The sequence below is a fragment of the Mustelus asterias genome, chromosome 23 (assembly GCF_964213995.1).
Source record: "Mustelus asterias chromosome 23, sMusAst1.hap1.1, whole genome shotgun sequence".
Taxonomy (NCBI): Eukaryota; Metazoa; Chordata; class Chondrichthyes; order Carcharhiniformes; family Triakidae; genus Mustelus; species Mustelus asterias.
The window spans coordinates 59,451,246-59,471,712 of record NC_135823.1 but is presented as its reverse complement, the minus strand read 5'-3'; the positions used below and the strand labels follow the sequence as shown (position 1 = coordinate 59,471,712).

At 47.0% G+C, this 20,467-nt stretch overlaps 1 protein-coding gene across 6 annotated transcripts in view; it reads left to right on the top strand.

Moving 5' to 3' along the window:
- The window catches only part of LOC144510824 (neuronal-specific septin-3-like), a 403,898-nt gene that overhangs the window by 303,408 nt on the left and 80,023 nt on the right, over window positions 1–20,467 (top strand). For all 6 annotated transcript variants that reach the window (XM_078240760.1, XM_078240761.1, XM_078240764.1 and 3 more), the window contains exon 3: window positions 8,869–8,997. In XM_078240760.1, the coding sequence (XP_078096886.1) occupies window positions 8,869–8,997 (129 nt within the window). The remainder of the gene's footprint in view (window positions 1–8,868; window positions 8,998–20,467) is intronic.

The window sequence follows — 20,467 nt, the reverse complement described above, 5'->3', positions numbered from 1 at the left end:
GGCAGGTTCTCCAGTGTGTTAGATGTTTCCCGTGATCCGTGCGCTACTTACTGAACAAGATGAATGGACTTTTTGTAAAAACGGCACTTGCGAGGGGATACAATGTCGACTGAGTAGTGCAACACAGTGGCATTACTTCCAACATTTGGTTATCTGTTTCCTCAGGGGAATTGCAACACAAATGTCAGGCGAATATTTTTAAAGCCATTCATTGTGGTAGTCGAGCACCATTTTTAATATCTTAAAGGAGAGCAAATTGTAGATAGACTGAAGAAAGTGTGAGATAGAAACCCTGTCCTTTAGCCACCCCATTGGAGGAACTAGGGGTCCTAGTTGGAGAGTAATCATAGAATCCCTACAATGCAGAGGGAGGCCATTCGGCCAATCGAGCTTGCACCGACCACAATCCCACCCAGGCCCTATCCTTGTAACCCCACATATTCACCCTGCTAATCCCCTGACACTAGGGTCAATTTAACATGGCCAATCAACCTAACCCGCATATCTTTGGAGTGTGGGAGGAAGTCGGAGCACCCGGAGAAAACCCACGCAGACACGGGGAGAACGTGCAAACTCCACACAGACAGTGACCCGAAGCCGGAATTGAACCCGGGTCCCTGGCGCTGTGAGGCAGCAGTGCTAACCACTAAGGGATAAACCTTTTAGGACTGAGGTGAGGAGAAATTTCTTCACCCACAGAGTGGTGAATGTGTGGAATTTACTACCACAGAAAGTAGTTGAGGCCAAACATTGTGTGATTTCAGGAAGAAGTTAAATATAGCTCTGGGGCTAAAGGGATCAAGGGATATCGGGGGAAGGTGTTGGGTTGGATGATCAGCCATGATCATAATGAATGGCGGAGCAGGCTCAAAGGGCCGAATGGCTTGCTCCTGCTTCCTATGTTTTGCTTTGTTCTTTATACATGAATAGAATGGGAATAGAAGGATATTGTCCCCAGAAGGGCTTTAGTTCAGTTGGGCAGCAAGGTCGGTGCAGGCTTGGAGGGCCAAAGGGCCTGTTCCTGTGCTGTAATGTTCTTTGTTCTTTGTTTTTTGTTTCAATGTTTCGATGTCAACTTGTCTTTAGCTGCCTTGGTACAAAGCTCAGAATTCCCTCCTTTTCTACCTTTCAGACACTCCTTAAAAACGGACGCCTCTGACCAAGTTTTTGGTCATCTGTCGTGACATCTCCTCAAGTGGCTGTGTGTCAAATTTCTGAAGTGTATTGGGTGTTTTACTGCATTGAAGGTGCTACATAAATGTACCTTGGTTTTGTTAGTTGAGACATACCTTTCTTCCTTGATACTGCAGGAACCTCTCTGTTCTTTGAATAGAGCCACGTTTTCCTTCAGGAATGAATGAGAAAAAGAAAGCAATAGCAACAGTTGTCAATTCTTGGAAATAGTTCGTCATTGGTAACAGGCAATAGTGACCTTATACAGTTTGATTCTTTATAGAAACTGCTAACCCAATAATTTTCTGTGATGGTTAGCTTTCACTCCCTTCCCCTAACAATATCTTTTACAGTAATACTGAGTACTGATTACCACTCAGTTATTCATAATTTGTGGAGAATTTAACGAGGGCTCACATCTGTATGTACACAGTCTACTGCTCACAGCGAGTTGTGGCTCTCCTCATCTTATCTTGCCAGTTTTGTGAATTTAGTCAGTCCAGGGGCGGGCACAGTGGTTAGCACTGCTGCCTCACAGCGTCAAGGACTCAGGATCCATTCCAACATTGGGTGACTATCTGTGTGGAGTTTGCACATTCTTTCTGTGTCTGCGTGGGTTTCCTCTGGGTCCTCCAGTTTCCTCCCACGCTCCAAAGAGGTGCAGGTTAGGTGGATTGGCCATGCTAAATTGCCCCTTAATGTCCAAGGCATGCAGGTTAGATGGATTAGCCATGCTAAATTGCCATATAGTGTCCAAAAGTGAGCAGGTTAGGTGAATTGGCCATGCTAAATTGCCATATAGTGTTCAAAAGTGAGCAGGTTAGGTGGATTGGCCATACTAAATTGCCCCTTAATGTCCAAGGCGTGCAGGTTGGATGGATTAGCCATGCTAAATTCCCATATAGTGTCCAAAAGTGAGCAGGTTAGGTGGATTGGCCATGCTAAATTGCCATATAGTGTCCAAAAGTGAGCAGGTTAGGTGGATTGGCCATGCTAAATTGCCACATAGTGTTCAAAAGTGAGCCGGTTAGGTGGATTGGCTATGCTAAATTGCCCCTTAATGTCCAAAGATGTGCGGGTTAGATGGATTGGCCATGCTAAATTGCCCCTCCGTTACCCAAGATGTGTAGGTTAGATGGATTAACCATGGTGAATGTGCAGGGTTACAGAGGTAGAGCAGGGGAGAGGGTCTGAGTAAGACACTCTGTCGGAGAGTCAGTGCAGTTTCGATGGGCCAAATGGCCTCTTCCTACGCTGTAGGGTTCCTATGATCATTCCAGCGTCCTTGTACAGATTCAGATTTCATCAAGTCCGATCTAGATAAACTCACTTTATATAAGAAAGCTGGTCAGAATAATCATTTATATTAAAATGTGGACAGGAGACAAATGCAATGCAAATAAATTAAAAACCATTACAATTAATTATTCCGTTCGACCTACTGCTGTTTGAGAGAATTGACTTCAGTGCGCAATAAAAGGGCAGATTTTCGGTCAGAGTGTGGCTGGCTTGTCTGTTCAGCTCTGGCTGTGTTGAATGCTCCGATACGCTTCCTATTGAAAGTGGGGACATCAGCCGGTTAAAGTTCCAGGCTATTCCTTCACTCTACTTCAAAACTTAACTGGAGCATTTATTCTAACCATTTTAATGTTCCATACTCTCATTTAAAATCTCCATGCATGAACAAAGCAGTAGCCTAGAATATTTTATGTTGAGCTTGGCAGTAAGTCTGAGCTTTTCATTGCAGTGGCCTGAATTACATAAAGCGCCAGTGTTTAATAATGCATTAAATCTCCTTGCTGTCATTGATAAATTTGCCTTTTTTTCCGGGTTTTCTTTCATGCCCGTGAGGCAGTTCCCACGCTGTGTGGTGCGGGAAATTTGGGCATATCTTACAGGGTTTGCTCTTCTGGATAGCATAGCTGGTTGCTACGCTCCTCGCCACGCAGAGCGGTACGGTGGCACAGTGGTTAGCACCGCTGCCTCACAGCGCCAGGAACCCGGGTTCAATTCCCGGCTCGGGTCACCGTCTGTGCAGAGTCTGCACACTCTCCCCGTGTCTGCGTGGGTTTCCTCCGGGTGCTCCGATTTCCTTCTACAGTCCAAAGATGTGTGGGTTAGGTTGATTGGCCATGCTAAATTGCCTCTTACCATCAGGGGGATTAGCAGGGTAAATACGTGGGGTTACGGGAATAGGGCCTGGGCGAGACTGGAGGTGTTTAAACAGTTGCTGCCAAAAGTCTAGCAGGAATAATATTAAAGGTTAGGTTCATTAAGTATTGCGTGTTACTCTTTGAATATAGTTAATAGTTTTTCATAGCCCTGGTGAAATATTAATATCTGGCCCCCAGTGTTTAAGGTTGCCTGTCATGCAGTGAGTGCCTCAATCACATTTTTATGATATTTTTATAGAATCATAGGATTACTACAGTGCAGAAGAAGGCCATTCGGTCCATCGGCAGGGTGGCAGTGGTTAGCAGTGCTGCCTCACAGCGCCAGGTTCAATTCCTGACTTGGATCACTATCTGTGCAGAGTTTGCACATTCTCCTTCTGTCTGCGTGGGTTTCCTCCGGGTGCTCCGGCTTCCTCCCAGAGTCCGAAAGACGTGCTGGTTAGGTGCATTGGCCGTGCTAAATTCTCCCTCAGTGTACCCGAACAGGCGCCGGAGTGTGGCGACTAGGGGATTTTCACAGTAACTTCATTGCAGTGTTAATGTAAGCCTACTTGTGACACTAATAAATAAACTTTGGAAGGAAAGAGCTGATGCATGTTGCCTCTTAAAAATGTTGCCAGAACTCTGACCTTTCCATGACCAAATCGAATAGAGGGCTTGAGATGTTCAGTGAATTATGGGTGTAAATCATGATTTTCCACTCTTGTAACACTCTCTCTCTCTCTCTCCTCGTTCATTGACACAGTGGACCTATTGATATGACGCCTATTACTCTTACGGTGCAGTTCACAATATTGCAACCCGATAAGAAAGTAATTTGCTTGAAAAGTACTTGCTGGGATTTAAGGAGCCCTGTACTCAGTGATATAATCAGCGGGGCGCATTATGATGAGTGGATTTGGTAATCGTTTTAAGTGTCCAGCAACAAGTAGTTCGACTGGAATCTGATCGAATTGAGTTTCGCAACGAGGAACCCTGAGGAAAATAAATCAGCGACCCAGGGACTGGTCAAAGGTTAAGTAAAGGAGACATGGCAGTTCCTTTATAAATCACAGGAGGCAAATGTATTACTTACTTAACCAACAGGTCGAGTAAAAACTGCACTTGTAAAGCAAAAGGAAAGGGACGAGCTAAGTTGGAAACAATTTTGTTGGAGCTTCAGGTCTTCATTGTGAGTGTATATTATGGATACAAAGATCTAATCCTTGTTTTTATTCATTTGTGGGACATGGTTGTCACTGGCTGGCCAGCATTTATAGCCCATCCCCAGTTGCCCTTGAACTGAGTGGCTTGCGAGACCATTTCAGAGGGCAGTTGAGAGTCAACCACATTGCTGTGGCTCTGGGCTCAGATGTAGACCAGACCAGGTAAGGATGGTAAATTTCCTTCCCTAAAGGACATTTGTGATCTAGGTGGGATTTTCCGACAATCGACAATGGTTTCAATGGTCAGTAGATTCTTAATTCCAGGATATTTTTTATTACGTTGCCATCACACAAGTGAAAGGACTGTAAAATGTCCAAACCTAAAGTGAATTATAGAAGACTCGTCATTGGCCAGATCAATTCATACTCCATTTAGATTACATTTTGGAGAGAGGTTAAGGGGTGAGATTCTCCGGGTTCCCGGCCGTGTGTTTCCCACCGGCCAGGAGGTGGGGCGTTGTTTGCCAGCGCTGGGATTCTCTGGTCCCGCCGCTGTCAAAGGGAATTCCCAATGATATCACCCCACTCCGGCGGAAAACTGGCGTGGGGGTGACGTCATGGGGGGTGCGCTACCTGCGGGACCAGAGAATCCCGCCGGTGTGAACGGCCGGAGAATTCCGGCCACGATGTTTCACATTGCCTCGCGTTATGCGTATTTTTAGAAATATGGACCAGTTATGGAGGCCATTCAGCCTCTCAGTTCTGTGCCAGCTGAAACGGGCGGGACTGAAAGATCCCATGAGTGGCCAATGGAGAACCGCCTCCGCTGCTGGGTTTTGAGGGCGGGGGGGGGGGGGGGGGTGGTTAAAATCCTGCCCCAAGTGTTCTTTTAAATGCAACGAGGGTTTCTGCCTCTTCACTCTCCCCGCTTAACATCCACTGGGTGAAACGTTTTCCCCTCAGCCTCTGTATCTTGTAGCAGCAAAGGTGGAAGAAAGAAGCTCTACTCTGGGTGTATGGAAAGTAAAGGACAAGCACAGTGATAGTGAATGTGGAAGTGCTGTTTTATGAGGGGAGTTGTGAAATGGGGCTTGTCGCTGTGGAAAGGAAGCGGTCCAGATTTTATTGAATTACAATGGTGCTGTCATTGTTGAGAAGTGATAACAAGCCGTGTTTAAATGTCAAGCTTCAAGAGCCTGACTGAGTTAGCACTGATTATTTTGTTGAAAGCATATAAAGGAAAGACTTTATCCCAAATAGGAATTCAGAGCACTGATCATTTTATGCATCCTGGTATCATAGAATCGTAGAATCCCTTACAGTGCAGTAAGAGGCCATTTGGCCCATCGAACCAGCACCGACAGCAATCCCACCCAGGCCCCATCCCGGTTATGCCATGTATTTACCCTGCTAGTCCCCCTGACACAAAGGGGCAATTTAGCACGGCCAATCCACCTAACCCGCACATCTTTGGAGTGTGGGAGGAAACCGGAGCACCCGGAGGAAACTCATGCAGACACAAATAAAGAGCAAAGAACAGTACAGCACAGGAACAGGCCCTTCGGCCCCCCAAGCCTGCACCGATCACATTTATCTATCGAGTCCAATCGCTTTCATACCTCTATTCCCCATTTGTTCATGTGTCTATCAAGATAAGTCTTAAATGTCGCTAACGTGTCTGCCTCAACCACCTCACTTGGCAGCGCATTCCAGGCCCCCACCACCCTCTGTGTAAAAAACTTTCCCCGCACATCTCCACTGAATCTTTCCCCCCCTTACCTTGAACTTGTGCCCCCTTGTAATTGGGAATTACATTTCTGCCCTGGGAAAAAGCTTCCAACTGTTCACCCTATCTATGCTTCTCATAATTTTATAAACATCTATCAGGTTGCCCCTCGGCCTTTGGGTCTTTCTAGGGGGAACAATCCCCCTAGTTTATTCAACCAGCGACAGCTTCCCCAGCGACAGCTTCCTCATTGCTAATACCCTCCATACCAGGCAACATCCTGGCAAACATTTTCTGTACTCTCTTCAAAGCCTCCACGTCCTTCTGGCAGTGTGGCGACTAGAATTGGACACAGTATTCTAAATGTGGCCTAACCAACGTTTTATACAACTGTAACATAATTTGCCAACTTTAATACTCGATGTCCTGTCCGATGAAGGCAAGCATGCCATATGCTTTCTTCACCACCTTTTCCACCTGTGCTGCCACTTTAAAGGATCTGTGGACCTGTAATCCCAGATCTCTCTGTGCGTCTATACTCCTGATATATGGGGAGAATGTGCAAATTCCGCACATTCAGCCGAGGCTGGAATTGAACCCGGATCCCTGGCACTGTGAGGCAGCAGTGCTAACCACTGTGCCACCGTAATCCAGGACTGTGTGAGCATTTGGGCCCTTTGCGAAATTTAGCTGCAAGTCTCTTAAATTAATGGGATAGTGATGACAATGTGATCTGAACTGAGGGGAATTGAGACAAGTACAGGAATCCCTGAAAAAATCAAAGCGAGTCGGTTCTCACAGTGATATCAAAGATTGTGCTTACGAGAGCCAGTTCTTGAGTTGGCTGAAGCTCCAGAGAAATGGGGTTGGGCCGCCAATGGGTTTGATGACAACTGGAGGTGTTGGGTAACAAAGTGACTTAAACAGTTACTGCCAAACGTCTAGCAGGAATAAAATTAAAGATTGGGTTCATTAAGTATTGCGTGTTGCTCTTTGAATATAGTTAATAGTTTTTCATAGCCCTGGTGAAATATTAATTACTGGCCCCGAGTGTTTAAGGCTGCCTGTCATGCAGTGAGTGCCTCAATCATATTTTTATGATATTTTTCTAGAATCATAGGATCCCGACAGTGCAGAAGGAGGCCATTCGGTCCATCGGCAAGGCGGCACACTGGTTAGCAGTGCTGCCTCACAGCGCCAGGGACTTGGGTTCAATTCCCGACTTGGGATCACTATCTGTGCAGAGTCTGCACATTCTCCTCGTGTCTGCGTGGGTTTTCTCTGGGTGCTCCAGTTTCCTCCCACAGTCCAAAAGACGTGGTGGTTAGGTGCACTGGCCATGCTAAATTCTTCCTCACTGTACCTGAACCTGCATCGGAGTGTGGCAACTGGGGAATTTCATAATAACTTCATTGCAGTGTTAATGTAAGCCTACTTCATAGAATCATAGAATAGAATCATAGAATCCCTATAGTACAGAAGGGGGCCATTTGGCCTATCAAGTCTATATCCACCACAATCCCACCCAGGCCACACCACCGTAACCCCACACATTTACCCTGCTAATCCTACTGACACTAGGATTAATTTAGCACGGCCAATCCACCTAACCTGCACATCTTTGGAGTGTGGGAGGAAACCGGAGAACCCGGAGGAAACCCACGCAGACACGGGGAGAACTGATCAGGGTGGCACAGTGGTTAGCACCGCTGCCTCACAGCGCCAGGGACCTGAGTTCAATTCCGGCTTCAGATGACTGTGTGGAGTTTGCACGTTCTCCCCGTGTCTGCGTGGGTTTCCTCCGGGTGCTCCGGTTTCCTCTCTCAGTCTAAAGATGCGCAGGTTAGATTGGTTAGCCACGCTAGGTTGCCCCTTAGTGTTAGGGAGATTAACAGGGTCAAAATATCAGGTTACAGGGATTAGGGCCAAGATGGGATATTTATCGGTGCAGGCTCGATGGGCTGAATGGCCTCTTTCATAGAAACCCTACAGTGCAGAAGGAGGCCATTCGGCCCATCGAGTCTGCACCGACCACAATCCCACCCAGGCCCTACCCCCACATATTTTACCCGCTAATCCCTCTAACCTACACATCCCAGGACTCTAAGGGGCAATTTTTAACCTGGCCAATCAACCTAACCCGCACATCTTTGGACTGTGGGAGGAAACCGGAGCACCCGGAGGAAACCCACGCAGACACGAGGAGAATGTGCAAACTCCACACAGACAGTGACCCGAGCCGGGAATCGAACTGGAGCTGTGAAGCAGCAGTGCTAACCACTGTGCTACCGTGCCGCTCTTTCTGCACCATAGGGATTCTATGATTGCACTCACTGAGTAAAATTTTGGCACCGCTATTATATTTAAGTCTCAATTGGTATCAGAGCATTAACGTCCGCAGTTCTGTTCTGATTTTTGTCACTCAGTTCCAAAAAGCTAAAACTCTGTGGCCGGAATGTCACCACCGTTCACACCGGCGGGATTTTCCCGTCCCGCTGCAGCGAACAGAGATTTGGCTGGGCACCACATTCTCCGACCTCGCTGCAACGGGAGTGTGGCGTGAGCGGCCGGAAAGACACGCCCTCTAGCACTGCTTAAGGGAAGTAAAGATGCTGCTCTTCTTCAAGTGTCGCCTTCTCTCTCACTCCAGGTGAAAGTGGACTCGGAAAGTCAACGCTGGTGAACACCCTGTTCAAATCGAAAGTCAGCCGGAAGTCTTGCACGCCCAACTTTATGGAAAAGATCCCCAGAACTGTGGAGCTACAGACGATCAGCCACAGTAAGTTTCACCCAAAGCCACACTTGCGCCTTACCGGGGTGCGGGATGTTTCTGTGTTGTGACTTGTTGCCATGGAGCTCTGTGCCGTAATGCAATACCGATGGTAATAACAAAGCCAGCGATGCCAATTCTACATTAGAGATATGGAACTAGAAATCACTGTGACTGATGTTAGTGTACAAGAGCCAACATACTTGTCTCACATTCCGCTCTCCATTAACAAAGATCCTTGACCCACTTAAAATAAACAGGTTAACACCTCTGTTGAAATACCAGATGTAGGAATTCGATATGGGTACATTGAATTCTGCTGTTTACAAACTTTCAGGAGCTCTGTTGAAAAATTCTGGAAATATTTACCCCATAGGAATATATTTTTGTCTGCACTAAAATTTGAAGCAAGCTATTTTATTCAACGGCCATCGCTTTATGGTGAGAGTTTAGTGAAAGACGTTAACTTTTCAGGGCGGCACGGTGGCACAGTGGTTAGCACTGCTGCCTCGCAGTGCCAGGGACCCGGGGTCCTTCCCGGTTTGGGTCACTGTCTGTGTGGAGTCTGCACGTTCTCCCCGTGTCTGCGTGGGTTTCCTCCGGGTGCTCCGATTTCCCCCCACAGTCCAAAAGACGTGGTTAGGTGCGTTGGCCATGCTAAATTCTCCCTCAGTGTACCCAAACAAGCACCGGAGTGTGGCGACTAGGGGATTTTCACAGTAACTTCATTGTAGTGTTAATGTAAGCCTACTTGTGACACTAATCAATAAACTTTAACTTTTGTTAACATGACAGATAGTTAACCAAGCGTCCATTCAGAAGTATTATTTTGTCACGGGTTCATAGAATCATAGAATCCTTGCCGTGCAGAAGGAGGCCATTCAGCCCATCGAGTCTGCACCGACTCTCCAATAGAGTATCTTACCCAGACCCAACCCCCCTCCCCCCCCATCCCATAACCCCACACATTTACTCCGCTAATCCTCCTAACCTGCACTTCTTGGGACAATTTAGCATGGCCAATCCATCTAACCTGCACATCTTTAAACTATGGGAGGAAACTGGAGTACCCGGAGGAAACCCACGCAGACATGGGGAGAACATGCAGACTCCACGCAGACAGTGACCCAGGGCTGAAATTGAACTTGAGTCCCTGGCCCTGTGAGGCAGCAGAGCTGACCATTGTGCCACTGTGCCGCCCTTATTCATATCATATTCATCTCTGATTCAAATGACCAAATGAAAGATGGAAATAAATCGAGACTGGCTTCTCTGTGATGATTAAGGTTCATAGAATCATAGAAACCCTACAGTACAGAAAGAGGCCATTCGGCCCATCGAGTCTGCACCGACCACAATCCCACCCAGGCCCTACCCCCACATCCCTACATATTTTACTCACTAATCCCTCTAACCTACGCATCTCAGGACACTAAGGGGCAATTTTAACATGGCCAATCAACCTAACCCGCCCATCTTTGGACTGGACTGGAACAGTTCCTGCAGATTCACCCCACTTTTTAAGAAAGGAGGGAGAGAAAAAATGAGGGACTACAGACCTGCTAGCTGGATATCAGGGGTAGGGAAAATCTATTTTAAAGGATGAGATACTGGACACAGAGGGTGGAATTTTCCCGCCCCGCCTGCCATGGGAATCGTAGTGGGTGGGACACAGACCAAACAAAGATCCGCTGACCTCGAGTGGGATTTTCCGGTCTTGGGGCAAGTGTGGCTGGGATATTCCACTATTAAGGTGGAATTTGCTGGCTCTTCCTGCCAGTGGGATCTTCCAGTCCCACTGAAGGCGGCGAGGGTTCACCAGACTGTTCCCTGAGATGGTGAGATTGTCTTGTGAGGAGATATTGAAGCATGAGGGGTGATCTCATTCAAACACCCACAATTCTTCCAGGATTCAAGAAGGTGGATGCAGGGAGGGATGTTTGCCCTGGCTGGTGAGTCTAAAACCAGGAGGCACTCTCTCCGAATAAATGGCAGGCTATTTAGAGTCATAGAATCCCTCCAGTACAGAAGGAGGCCATTCGGCCCATCAAGTCTGTCGTGACCACAATCCCATCCAGGCCCTATTCCCATAACTCTCATTTATCCTGCTAATCCCCTGACATTAGGGTCAATTTAGCTTGGCCAATCAACCTAACCCGTACATCTTTAGACTGTGGGAGGAAACCGGAGCACCCGGAGGAAACCCATGCAGACACGGGGAGAATGTGCAAACTCCACACAGACAGTGACCTGAGGGCGGAATCGAACCCAGGTCCCTGGCGCTGTGAGGCAGCAGTGCTAACCACTGGGCCACCGTGCCGCCCTCTAGTCAGGAACGAGATGAGGAGGAATATTTTCAGTCAGAGGGTGATGAATCTTTGGAGTTGTCTCCACCAAAGGAGTGTGGAGGTTCAGTCAGTGAGTATGTTCAAGTCAGCCATCAATTTTCTAGATATGAAAGATATCAAGGGAAATGGGGCAGTGTTGGAAAATGGCGTTGAGGTAGTAGGAGAAAGGGGATGAGAAAAATATCAGCCATGATTGGATGGCGGAGCAGCCTCAATGGGCCGAGTGGCCTAATTCCGCTCCTATGTCTTATTGTCTTATAGATGATCAGCCACGATCTAGTTTAATGGCGGAGTGGACTCAAGGGGCTGAATGGCCCAGATTTCGAATGTAACCAACCCCACAGCTAATGGCACAGGTGTCACCAGGATCATAGAATCATAGAAACCCTACAGTGCAGAAGGAGGCCATTCGGCCCATCGAGTCTGCACCGACCACAATCCCACCCAGGCCCTATCCCCACATATTTACCCGCTAATCCCTCTAACCTATACATCTCAGGACTCTAAGGGGCAATTTCTAACCTGGCCAATCAACCTAACCCGCACATCTTTGGACTGTGGGAGGAAACCGGAGCACCCGGAGGAAACTCATGCAGACACGAGGAGAATGTGCAAACTCCACACAGACAGTGACCCGAGCCGGGAATTGAACCTGGGACCCTGGAGCTGTGAAGCAGCAGTGCTAACCACTGTACTACCGTGCCGCCCCAATGGATGTATGTGTAGAGAGAGCTAAGTGACAAGAGACAGGAGTGAATGAATACCAAACATGCAGGAGTGAGAATGAGGAGGGGTGGTTTGAAGTTGAGGAGTGGGGAGGAAGGTGTAAAGTGTCATGGGCAAAAGTGAGGGAGGTAACAGATTTTGCTTGCCTCAAAGGCTATCAGAAGTAGCTGACTCATAAGCTGAGTTACAGAGAGCGGACCCACACCATGGCCGGGATTCTCCGGCCTCGCACGCCCCACTACGGCTGCCAGCGAGAACGGAGAATTTGGCACTCGGCCAAATCTCCTTCCGCAGCAGCAGGACTGGAGAATCCCAGCTGCGGACGAGATTGGAGAATCCCGACCCTGGCGTTACCGCACTGCCTTCTTATCCGTACACTTCAAGTTCCAATTGTTTGTGGACTGATGATTAAGGTCTCCTCTCTGAAGGCTGTACCGGTGTGTCAGACTGGGCTCAGTTCCTTTTGAGCACAAACTGGTGGCAAATCTCACTGAGAGAGGCTTTCTAATCGGTGGTGTGGGAACGAGAGGGGAGTTAAATCACACTGTTCCTGAGATACTGCCCTGAGGCTGGGAATCAAAGAGGTTGTGGGATCAGAGACGAGGAAGCTTTACTCTCCATCTGACCTGTGCTTTATTTGACCTGTTAGCGATGAATGCTGACACAGGTTGCCATCGAGGGCAGGGTCCTCTCTTTGCCAACACAATCATCGGCTTTGTAAGCAGAGGAAACACCAGGGCAATTCTAAATTTAAAAACCTTAATTGTTTTCTTCATGTTCCTGACAAATCCTGTATTTCTGCAAAGCATGCTTTGGGGCAGTTGTTTTAAGGAGTTGTTTAATCCACTTGGCATCCCACACGATTGTGTTGTATAAAACAAAATTCAATTTTGTTGCGTTCCGCTCCCGTGTTATTGTGTCTCTTCATGTCTGGTGTAGCCATGTTTGAGGGTACGTGGTTAATGCCGATTGATTGGACAGAGACATCTTGGGCTAGACATTAGTTGTGAGGGGCAGGGAGGGAAGGATCATTCTGCACATACTCGGTCTGCGCCAGAAGTGTCACGTTGGTTAACACGCCCTGGGCTGGGGGTTTTCCAGCCTTTCCCACAAGCGGGATGTTCTGTTCCCGCTGACAGGGACCCCTCCCCGCCACAGTTTCCAGCGGCAGAGGCTGTGAACATGGGGAAAGCTTGTTGACAGCGATAGGACTGGAAGATTTGGCTGCCAGCCAATAGAGTCATACAGTGCAGAAAAGGCCCTTCGGCCCATCAAGTCTGCATCGACAATATAGAGTTATAGAGGTTTACAGTATGGAAACAGGCCCTTCATCCCAACTTGTCCATGCCGTCCCTTTTTTAAAAACCCCTAAGCTAGTCCCAATTGCCTGCATTTGGCCCATATCCCTCTATACCCTTCTTACCCATGTAACTGTCTAAATGCTTTTTAAAAGACAAAAGTTGCCCGCCTCTACTACTACCTCTGGCAGCTTGTTCCAGACACTCACCACCCTCTGTGTGAAAAAATTGACCCTCGGGACCCTTTTGTATCTCTCCCCTCTCACCTTAAACTTATACTCTCTAGTTTTAGACTCCCCTACCTTTGGGAAACGATATTGACTATCTAGCTGATCTATGCCCCTCATAAGATCACCCCTCAGCCTTCTATGCTCCAGAGAAAAAAGTCCCAGTCTATCCAGCCTCTCCTTATAACTCAAACCATCAAGTCCTGGTAGCATCCTAGTAAATCCCTTCTGCACTCTTTCTAGTTTAATAATAGCCTTTCTATAATAGGATGACCAGAATTGCACGCAATATTCCAAGTGTGGCTTTACCAATGTCTTATACAATTTCAACAAGACGTCCAAATTCCTGTATTCAATGTTCTGACCAATGAAACCAAGCATGCTGAATGCCTTCTTCACCACTCTGTCCACCTGTGGCTCCACTTTCAAGGAGCTATGAACCTGTACCCCTGGATCTCTTTGTTCTGTAACTCTCCCCAGTGCCCGACCATTAACTGCCCTGCCCTGGTTCAATCTACCAAAATGCATCACCTCGTATTTATCTAACTTAAACTCCATCCGCCATCCATCAGCCCACTGGCCCAATTGATCAAAATCCCATTGCAATCCAAGATAACCTTCTTCACTGTCCACTATGCCACCAATCTTGGTGTCATCTGCAAACTTACTAACCATGCCTCCTATATTCTCATCCAAATCATTAATATAAATGACAATAATTTCATAATATCTACCACTAACAATGCGCTAATCCCATTTTCCCACACTTGTCCCATACCCGTGAATGTTATGATATTTCAAGTGCTCATCCACATATTTTTTAACTGTTATAAGGTTTCCAGCCTCCACTGCCTTCCCAGGCAGTATATTCCAAATTCCCATCACCGTCTGTGTGAAAAAGGTTTTTCTCAAATCCCCTCCAGCTCCTTATCCTTAAACTATGCCCCCTCATGATTGATCCCTCAAGCAAGGGGAACTCCCTGCTCACGCTGTTGCCCATTCCCCTCATAATCCTACACACCTCAATCATGTCCTTACTTAGCCCTCTCTGCTCTCTGCCCTGGAAGTTCCAATTTTTGTCCCGGGATGCAGGTGACAATGAAATTCATGGCTGTCACCCACAGAAACAGTGGTTAGCACTGTTGCCTCACAGTGCCAGGGACCTGGGTTCGATTCCCAGCTTGGGTGACTGTCTGTACGGAGTCTGCACATTCTCCCCGTGTCTGTGTGGGTTTTCTCCGCATGCTCCAGTTTCCTCCCACAGTCTGAAAGACGTGCTGGTTAGGTGCATTGGCCATGCTAAATTCTCCCTCAGTGTACCCAAACAGGCGCCGGATTGTGGTGACTAGGGGATTTTCACAGTAACTTCATTGCAGGTGAATGAAAGCCTACTTGTGACACTAATAAATAAACCTAAAAAGGTTTTTTCAAATATTTAAATGGCAGGAGATTTAAATGTCGTGACAGTTCCCTTTGACAGTTCTGTTGATATCTCCCTCAGATAGTTCTCATTCCAATGTGTTTATACACTTTTACTTGAGTTTGTGCACTTTTTCTGTACATTCATGTCTACTTTTAACAATCACAGAATCATAGAATCCCTACAGTGCAGAAGGAGGCCATTTGGCCCATCGAGTCTGCACCGACAACAATCCCACCCAGGCCCTATCCCCGTAACCCCACATATTTACCCTCCTAATTCCCCTGACACTGAGAGGCAATTTAGCATGGCCAATCAACCTAACTCGCACATCTTTGGAGTGTGGGAGGAAACCGGAGCACCCGGGGGAAACCCACACAGACACGTGGATAATGTGCAAATCCACACAGACAGGTACCTGAGGCCGGAATTGAATCCCGGGTCCCTGGCGCTGTGAGGCAGCAGTGCTAACCACTGTGCCACTGTGCTGCCCAATCCCAAAGGGCACCTCACCATCTGAAAGGTGGCCCTGGACCAGATTCAAAAGGGGATGATAACGAAGATGAGTTTCACGCTTTATGATCTCCATTTTGGCTGGCTTTGTGCTTATGAGCGCGTGCGCACTTACACGTGGGAACACGTGAGTTTATGAGGCGCGGCTCATAAGACTGCCTCAGGGTCCATGTCATTCATCACTTGGCATTGGTGCCAATTGTAAACGGTGTAATCTGAGTCTTTGCGCAACCGAACCTCCCACTCTCCGCTGTTTGTCCAGACTTTTCTGCCCACTCAGTTCTCTGACAGGAGTGAGTAACGGCTGAATCCTGTAGGCGCTCAATGTCATGAATGATTTCGACTGAGTAAAGAAGGAAGAGCCATTCCCCTTGGCAGAAAGGTCGGTGAGCAGAGGACGTGGGTTTTAGGTTGGCTGCCAAATAAATCAGAGGCGATATGATGAAGCATTTCTTTTCACGCTGGGAAGCTTTGCCCGGAAGGCCAGTGGAGTGGAGTCAACAGTAACTTTCGGAAGACAATTGGATAAATACTTGAAGCGGGGGGGAGAGGATTTTCAGGGCTATGGGGAGAAGGCAGAGGGGTGGGTTACTTGGGTTAATTATCAGCTGGAAATCCATTCTTGCTTTCCGTTTTTATATCAAACATAACTTTTTGTTTTCTGTCTTTGTTCCCACTTGGCAAGATTCCCTATTGGCAGTAATTGCCGATGTTTTTGACTTGACACGTCACAACCATCAAAATCTCACCAAAGATAAGAATAAAACCTTGAAAAAATAAATCTATTGTGGTCGGTGCAGACTCAATGGGCCGAATGGCCTCCTTCTGCACCGTAGGGACGCTATAATTCTATAGAAAAGGCCTGCTTCTTATACTTATGTTCATACGTACACAACTGCGGGATAAGTAAGTGTTTGCAGGCACTGAGCTGGACACCCAACTATTTGTAACGAGTATTGCAGCAATGATTTGAATTATTTTCAATCTGCAAAAGCCAAGCAGGATAGCTTTCGCTCCAAAGTGCCAACAGTTACAGTTCCATCAAAGAACTTAATTCTAATCTGTTTAATTAAACTCAGTGTGCATCCTCTCGTGAAAAATGGAGGCTCCGATCTCAAAGCAATTGAACAATACCTCCTGCCAGTAAGATCAGAACTGTTCGGCACTCGGCTGCAGTGAGGGGAAAATATGTTGTGCCACTTTGATGACTTTAATCAGGCAATTGAGGTGGGCCTGTTAGAATATGAACTCCCCCTGGTTAAGGGCCAAATTGCTGGGCCAATCAGGGAGCCTCTTGCTTTGTATATAACCAGGAGTGTCAGTTCCTCTGGGGCTCCTAGTGTAGACGGCTAACTGAAAGCACTCTGTCTGCTGTTGTCAGACTTGTAAATAAAGGGATTTTGGTGACGGGACCTCTGCCTCTGAGGACCTGTTGGACTTTAACCTGGTGTTGTTAAACTTCTTACCGACTTTTTACATGCCAGTATTGAGTTTTCAGATGGGAACGTGGTGGTCGAGTGCGCGGAACTTCCTCTCGGGCAATGGGAAGGAAACTTTCTGGCTGGATCAAGGCACCATCAGTGAAAAAGCTAAGGGTTGCATTGCATTGAGATTGCAAAACAGAGTGAATCTTGTCAAATCTCAGCGCCGTCTGTTCAGCTTAGCTCTACGTCGCTCTATCTGAAACTGCGCATCCTGCTGGACAGTCACTGGAACTGCACTAATGGCCGACATGCGTGGAATTTTTAGCCAAAGTCTAACATGCAGTGAGGTCCCGGTGAGAAACAGGAGAACAATCGACTGGCAAATCAAGCAACACAAGCCTCATGTCGCCTCAAACTGGGGGTGCAATTCTCCCGTTCCTCCATCCGGCGGGTTCAATGGGAATGGGGGGGGGTAGAATTCGGAAGAAAGCCAAAAAATTCATTTTACGTCAACGTGAGTTTCCTGTGGGATTGCCTGCTGGCGACCACCTAGGCAGATGGGGAACCCCATTGGGGGCTGCTGTGAATCTCACTTGCATCCCACTGGGATGAAGATCCAACCACCTATTCCCAATTCTCCATGGGAAGGAAACACATCTGGCTTGCAGATGTTGAGACTCACCTGAACAATGCCTGGGGCTGCCAGCTACTCTGGAGCCTGGTACACCACAGCAGTGCGTGGGTGAACGTCTGCAGATGCATCTTCCAGATTCGGTGTCTTGGAGAGGGTTCATCTTCCAGCCTCAGAATGTTCCTGGAGGATCCATCTCCCTTTTCAAGAGGTCCACGTTTTTCAAATAGGGGAGTCAGCTCGGATACAACGAAGGATTGCGTGCCAACAGGCCACAGAATATGTCGCAAATCACATAATTGCAAAATTAATGAGGTTTTTCTTCATGTCGCTTCATCTAAATCATCTAGCCATAGAATCCTACACTGTCGAAGGAGGCCATTCGGCCCATCGAGTCTGCGCCGACCACAATCCCACCCAGGCCCTATCGCCATAACCCCATGCATTTACCCCAGCTAATCCGCTTGACATTCAGGGGCAATTTAGTATAGTCAATCCACCCAACACGCTTATCTTTGCACTGTGGGAGAAAACCGGAGCACCCAGAGGAAACCCACAGAGACATGGGGAGAACGTGCAGACTCCACACAGACAGTGACCCAAGCCGGAAATCGAACCCGGGTCCCTGGCGTTGTGAGACAGCAGTGCACTGTGCCACTGTGCCACCCCATGCACGGTGGCACAGTGGTTAGCACAGCGCAAGGGACTCGGGTTTGATTCCCAGCTTGGGCCACTGTGTGTGTGAGTCTGCACGTTTTCTCTGTGTCTGTGTGGGTTTCCTCCGGGTGCTCCGGTAGTCTGAAAGACGTGCCGGTTAGGTGCACTGGCCCTCATGTGCACGACCAGGCGCCAGAGTGTGACAACCAGAGGATTTCCACAGTAACTTCATTGCAGTAAGCTTACCTGTGACAATAATAAATAAACTTTAAAATGATACTGTTAGTCAAAATTAATACTGGGAAAATGACCAGATCTGCGTTCAGTAACCAAAGATCCCTGGCAGAGACAGTAAGGGTCTAGACTTGAGATAAAATTAGAAATGTACAGACAAATTTAACTTGCAACTCACCAAAACTTGAAATAACCCTTCTGACGAAGGGTCATCGAGACTCGAAACGTTGGCTCTATTCTCTCCCCACAGATGCTGTCAGACCTGCCGAGATTTTCCAGCATTTTATGTTTTTGTTCTGATCTTCAAATGAAACTTATCAGCACCCATTTTTTGATTTGATTTGATTTGATTTATTATTGACACATGTATTAGTATGCAGTGAAAAGTATTGTTTCTTGGGCGCTATACCGATAAAGCATACCGTTCATAGAGAAGGAAAGGAGTGCAGAATGTAGTGTTACAGTCATAGCAAGGGTATAGAGAAAGATCAACTTAGTGCAAGGTAGGTCCATTCAAAAGTCTGATGGCAGCAGGGAAGAAATTGTTCTTGAGTCAGTTGGTACGTGACTGTAGAATTTTCCCAACGGAAGAAGGTGGAAGAGGGTATGCCTGAGGTGCGTGGGGTCCTTAATTATGCCGGCTGCTTTGCCGATACAGTTGGTCAAGACAAAGGTCCACTTCTGAAGCTAATTATTTATCCCGACTGGATATCAGAGACCAGGAGTATGTGGAATATTTAAACATAAAAAAGATGTAGAAACTTCAATTACTCAACGATTTAACCAAAAACGGTACTTAAGTCTGACAAACAATGGTTCTGTTTCTATAGAAACGCTTGTTGTACAAATTATTGTGTCAGGATAGAGTAGCGTTTTTTGCTGAACCTTTGAACAAACATTTTAATTTCTGAAATTGAATAACACCAAGAATTAACTGGTCAAGATTTACAATATATCAGCAATAAATCATTTACTAAACTTACCCTGCTTTCATAATTTCAGGGAAATAAGAAGCACTGTATTATATAACTATTCTCTAAAATGGAAGGCAAATGAATCTCCTTCATCTAAGAACCTATGAACAGGATAAAAGAATTAAAATACAAAAGCAGGAGTCTACTACTGAGGCTTTATAAGGCTCTGGTCAGACCAAATTTAGGATAATGCGTGCAATTTTGGGCCCTGTATCTAAGGAAGGATGCGCTGGCCTTGGAGAGGGTCCAGAGGAGGTTCATGAGAATGATCCCAGGAATGAAAAGCTTGACGTTTGAGGACTCTGGGTCTGTACTCGATGGAGTTCAGAAGGATGAGGGGGGACTCATTGAAACTTACAGAATACTGAAAGGCCTGGATAGAGTGGACATGGAGAAGGTGTTTCCATTAGTAGGAGAGACAAGGATCCGAGGACACAGACTCAGAGTAAAGGGATGGCCCTTTAGAACTGAAATGAGGAGGAATTTCTTCAGCTAGAGGGTGATGAAGCTGTGGAATTCATTGCGCCAAACAGCTGTGGAGGCCAGATCATTGGGTGTATTTAAGACAGAGATACATAGCTTCTTGAGTGGGAAGGGGACCAAAGGTTATGGGGAAAAGGCGGGATAATGAGGTTGAGAAACTTACCAGCTATGATTGAATGGCAGAGCAGACTTGACGGGCCAAATGGCCTAATTCTGCTCCTATATCTTATGGTCTTATTCAACCCCTTGAGCCTGTTCCACCATTAGACTAGATCAATATGATAGTAAAAACCATAATTTGTCAGACTGGAGTATTGTTTTTGCTTCGGACAATTTGTGTCTCAAATTCACCCATCAGCCCTGGTTGGCTTAAGCTTTGACACCATTGCGGAACAGAGATCTCAGCTTTGGAAATTTTCAAATGTTTCCCCAGCCTCACGAACCATTTGAGGCAGCGAGTGTCTAGATTCCAGACCCTTTCGCAACCATCACTGTAAAGCCACCCTTCCTTGGGGCAGCGTTTTGGTTGATGGCGGGAGGTCTT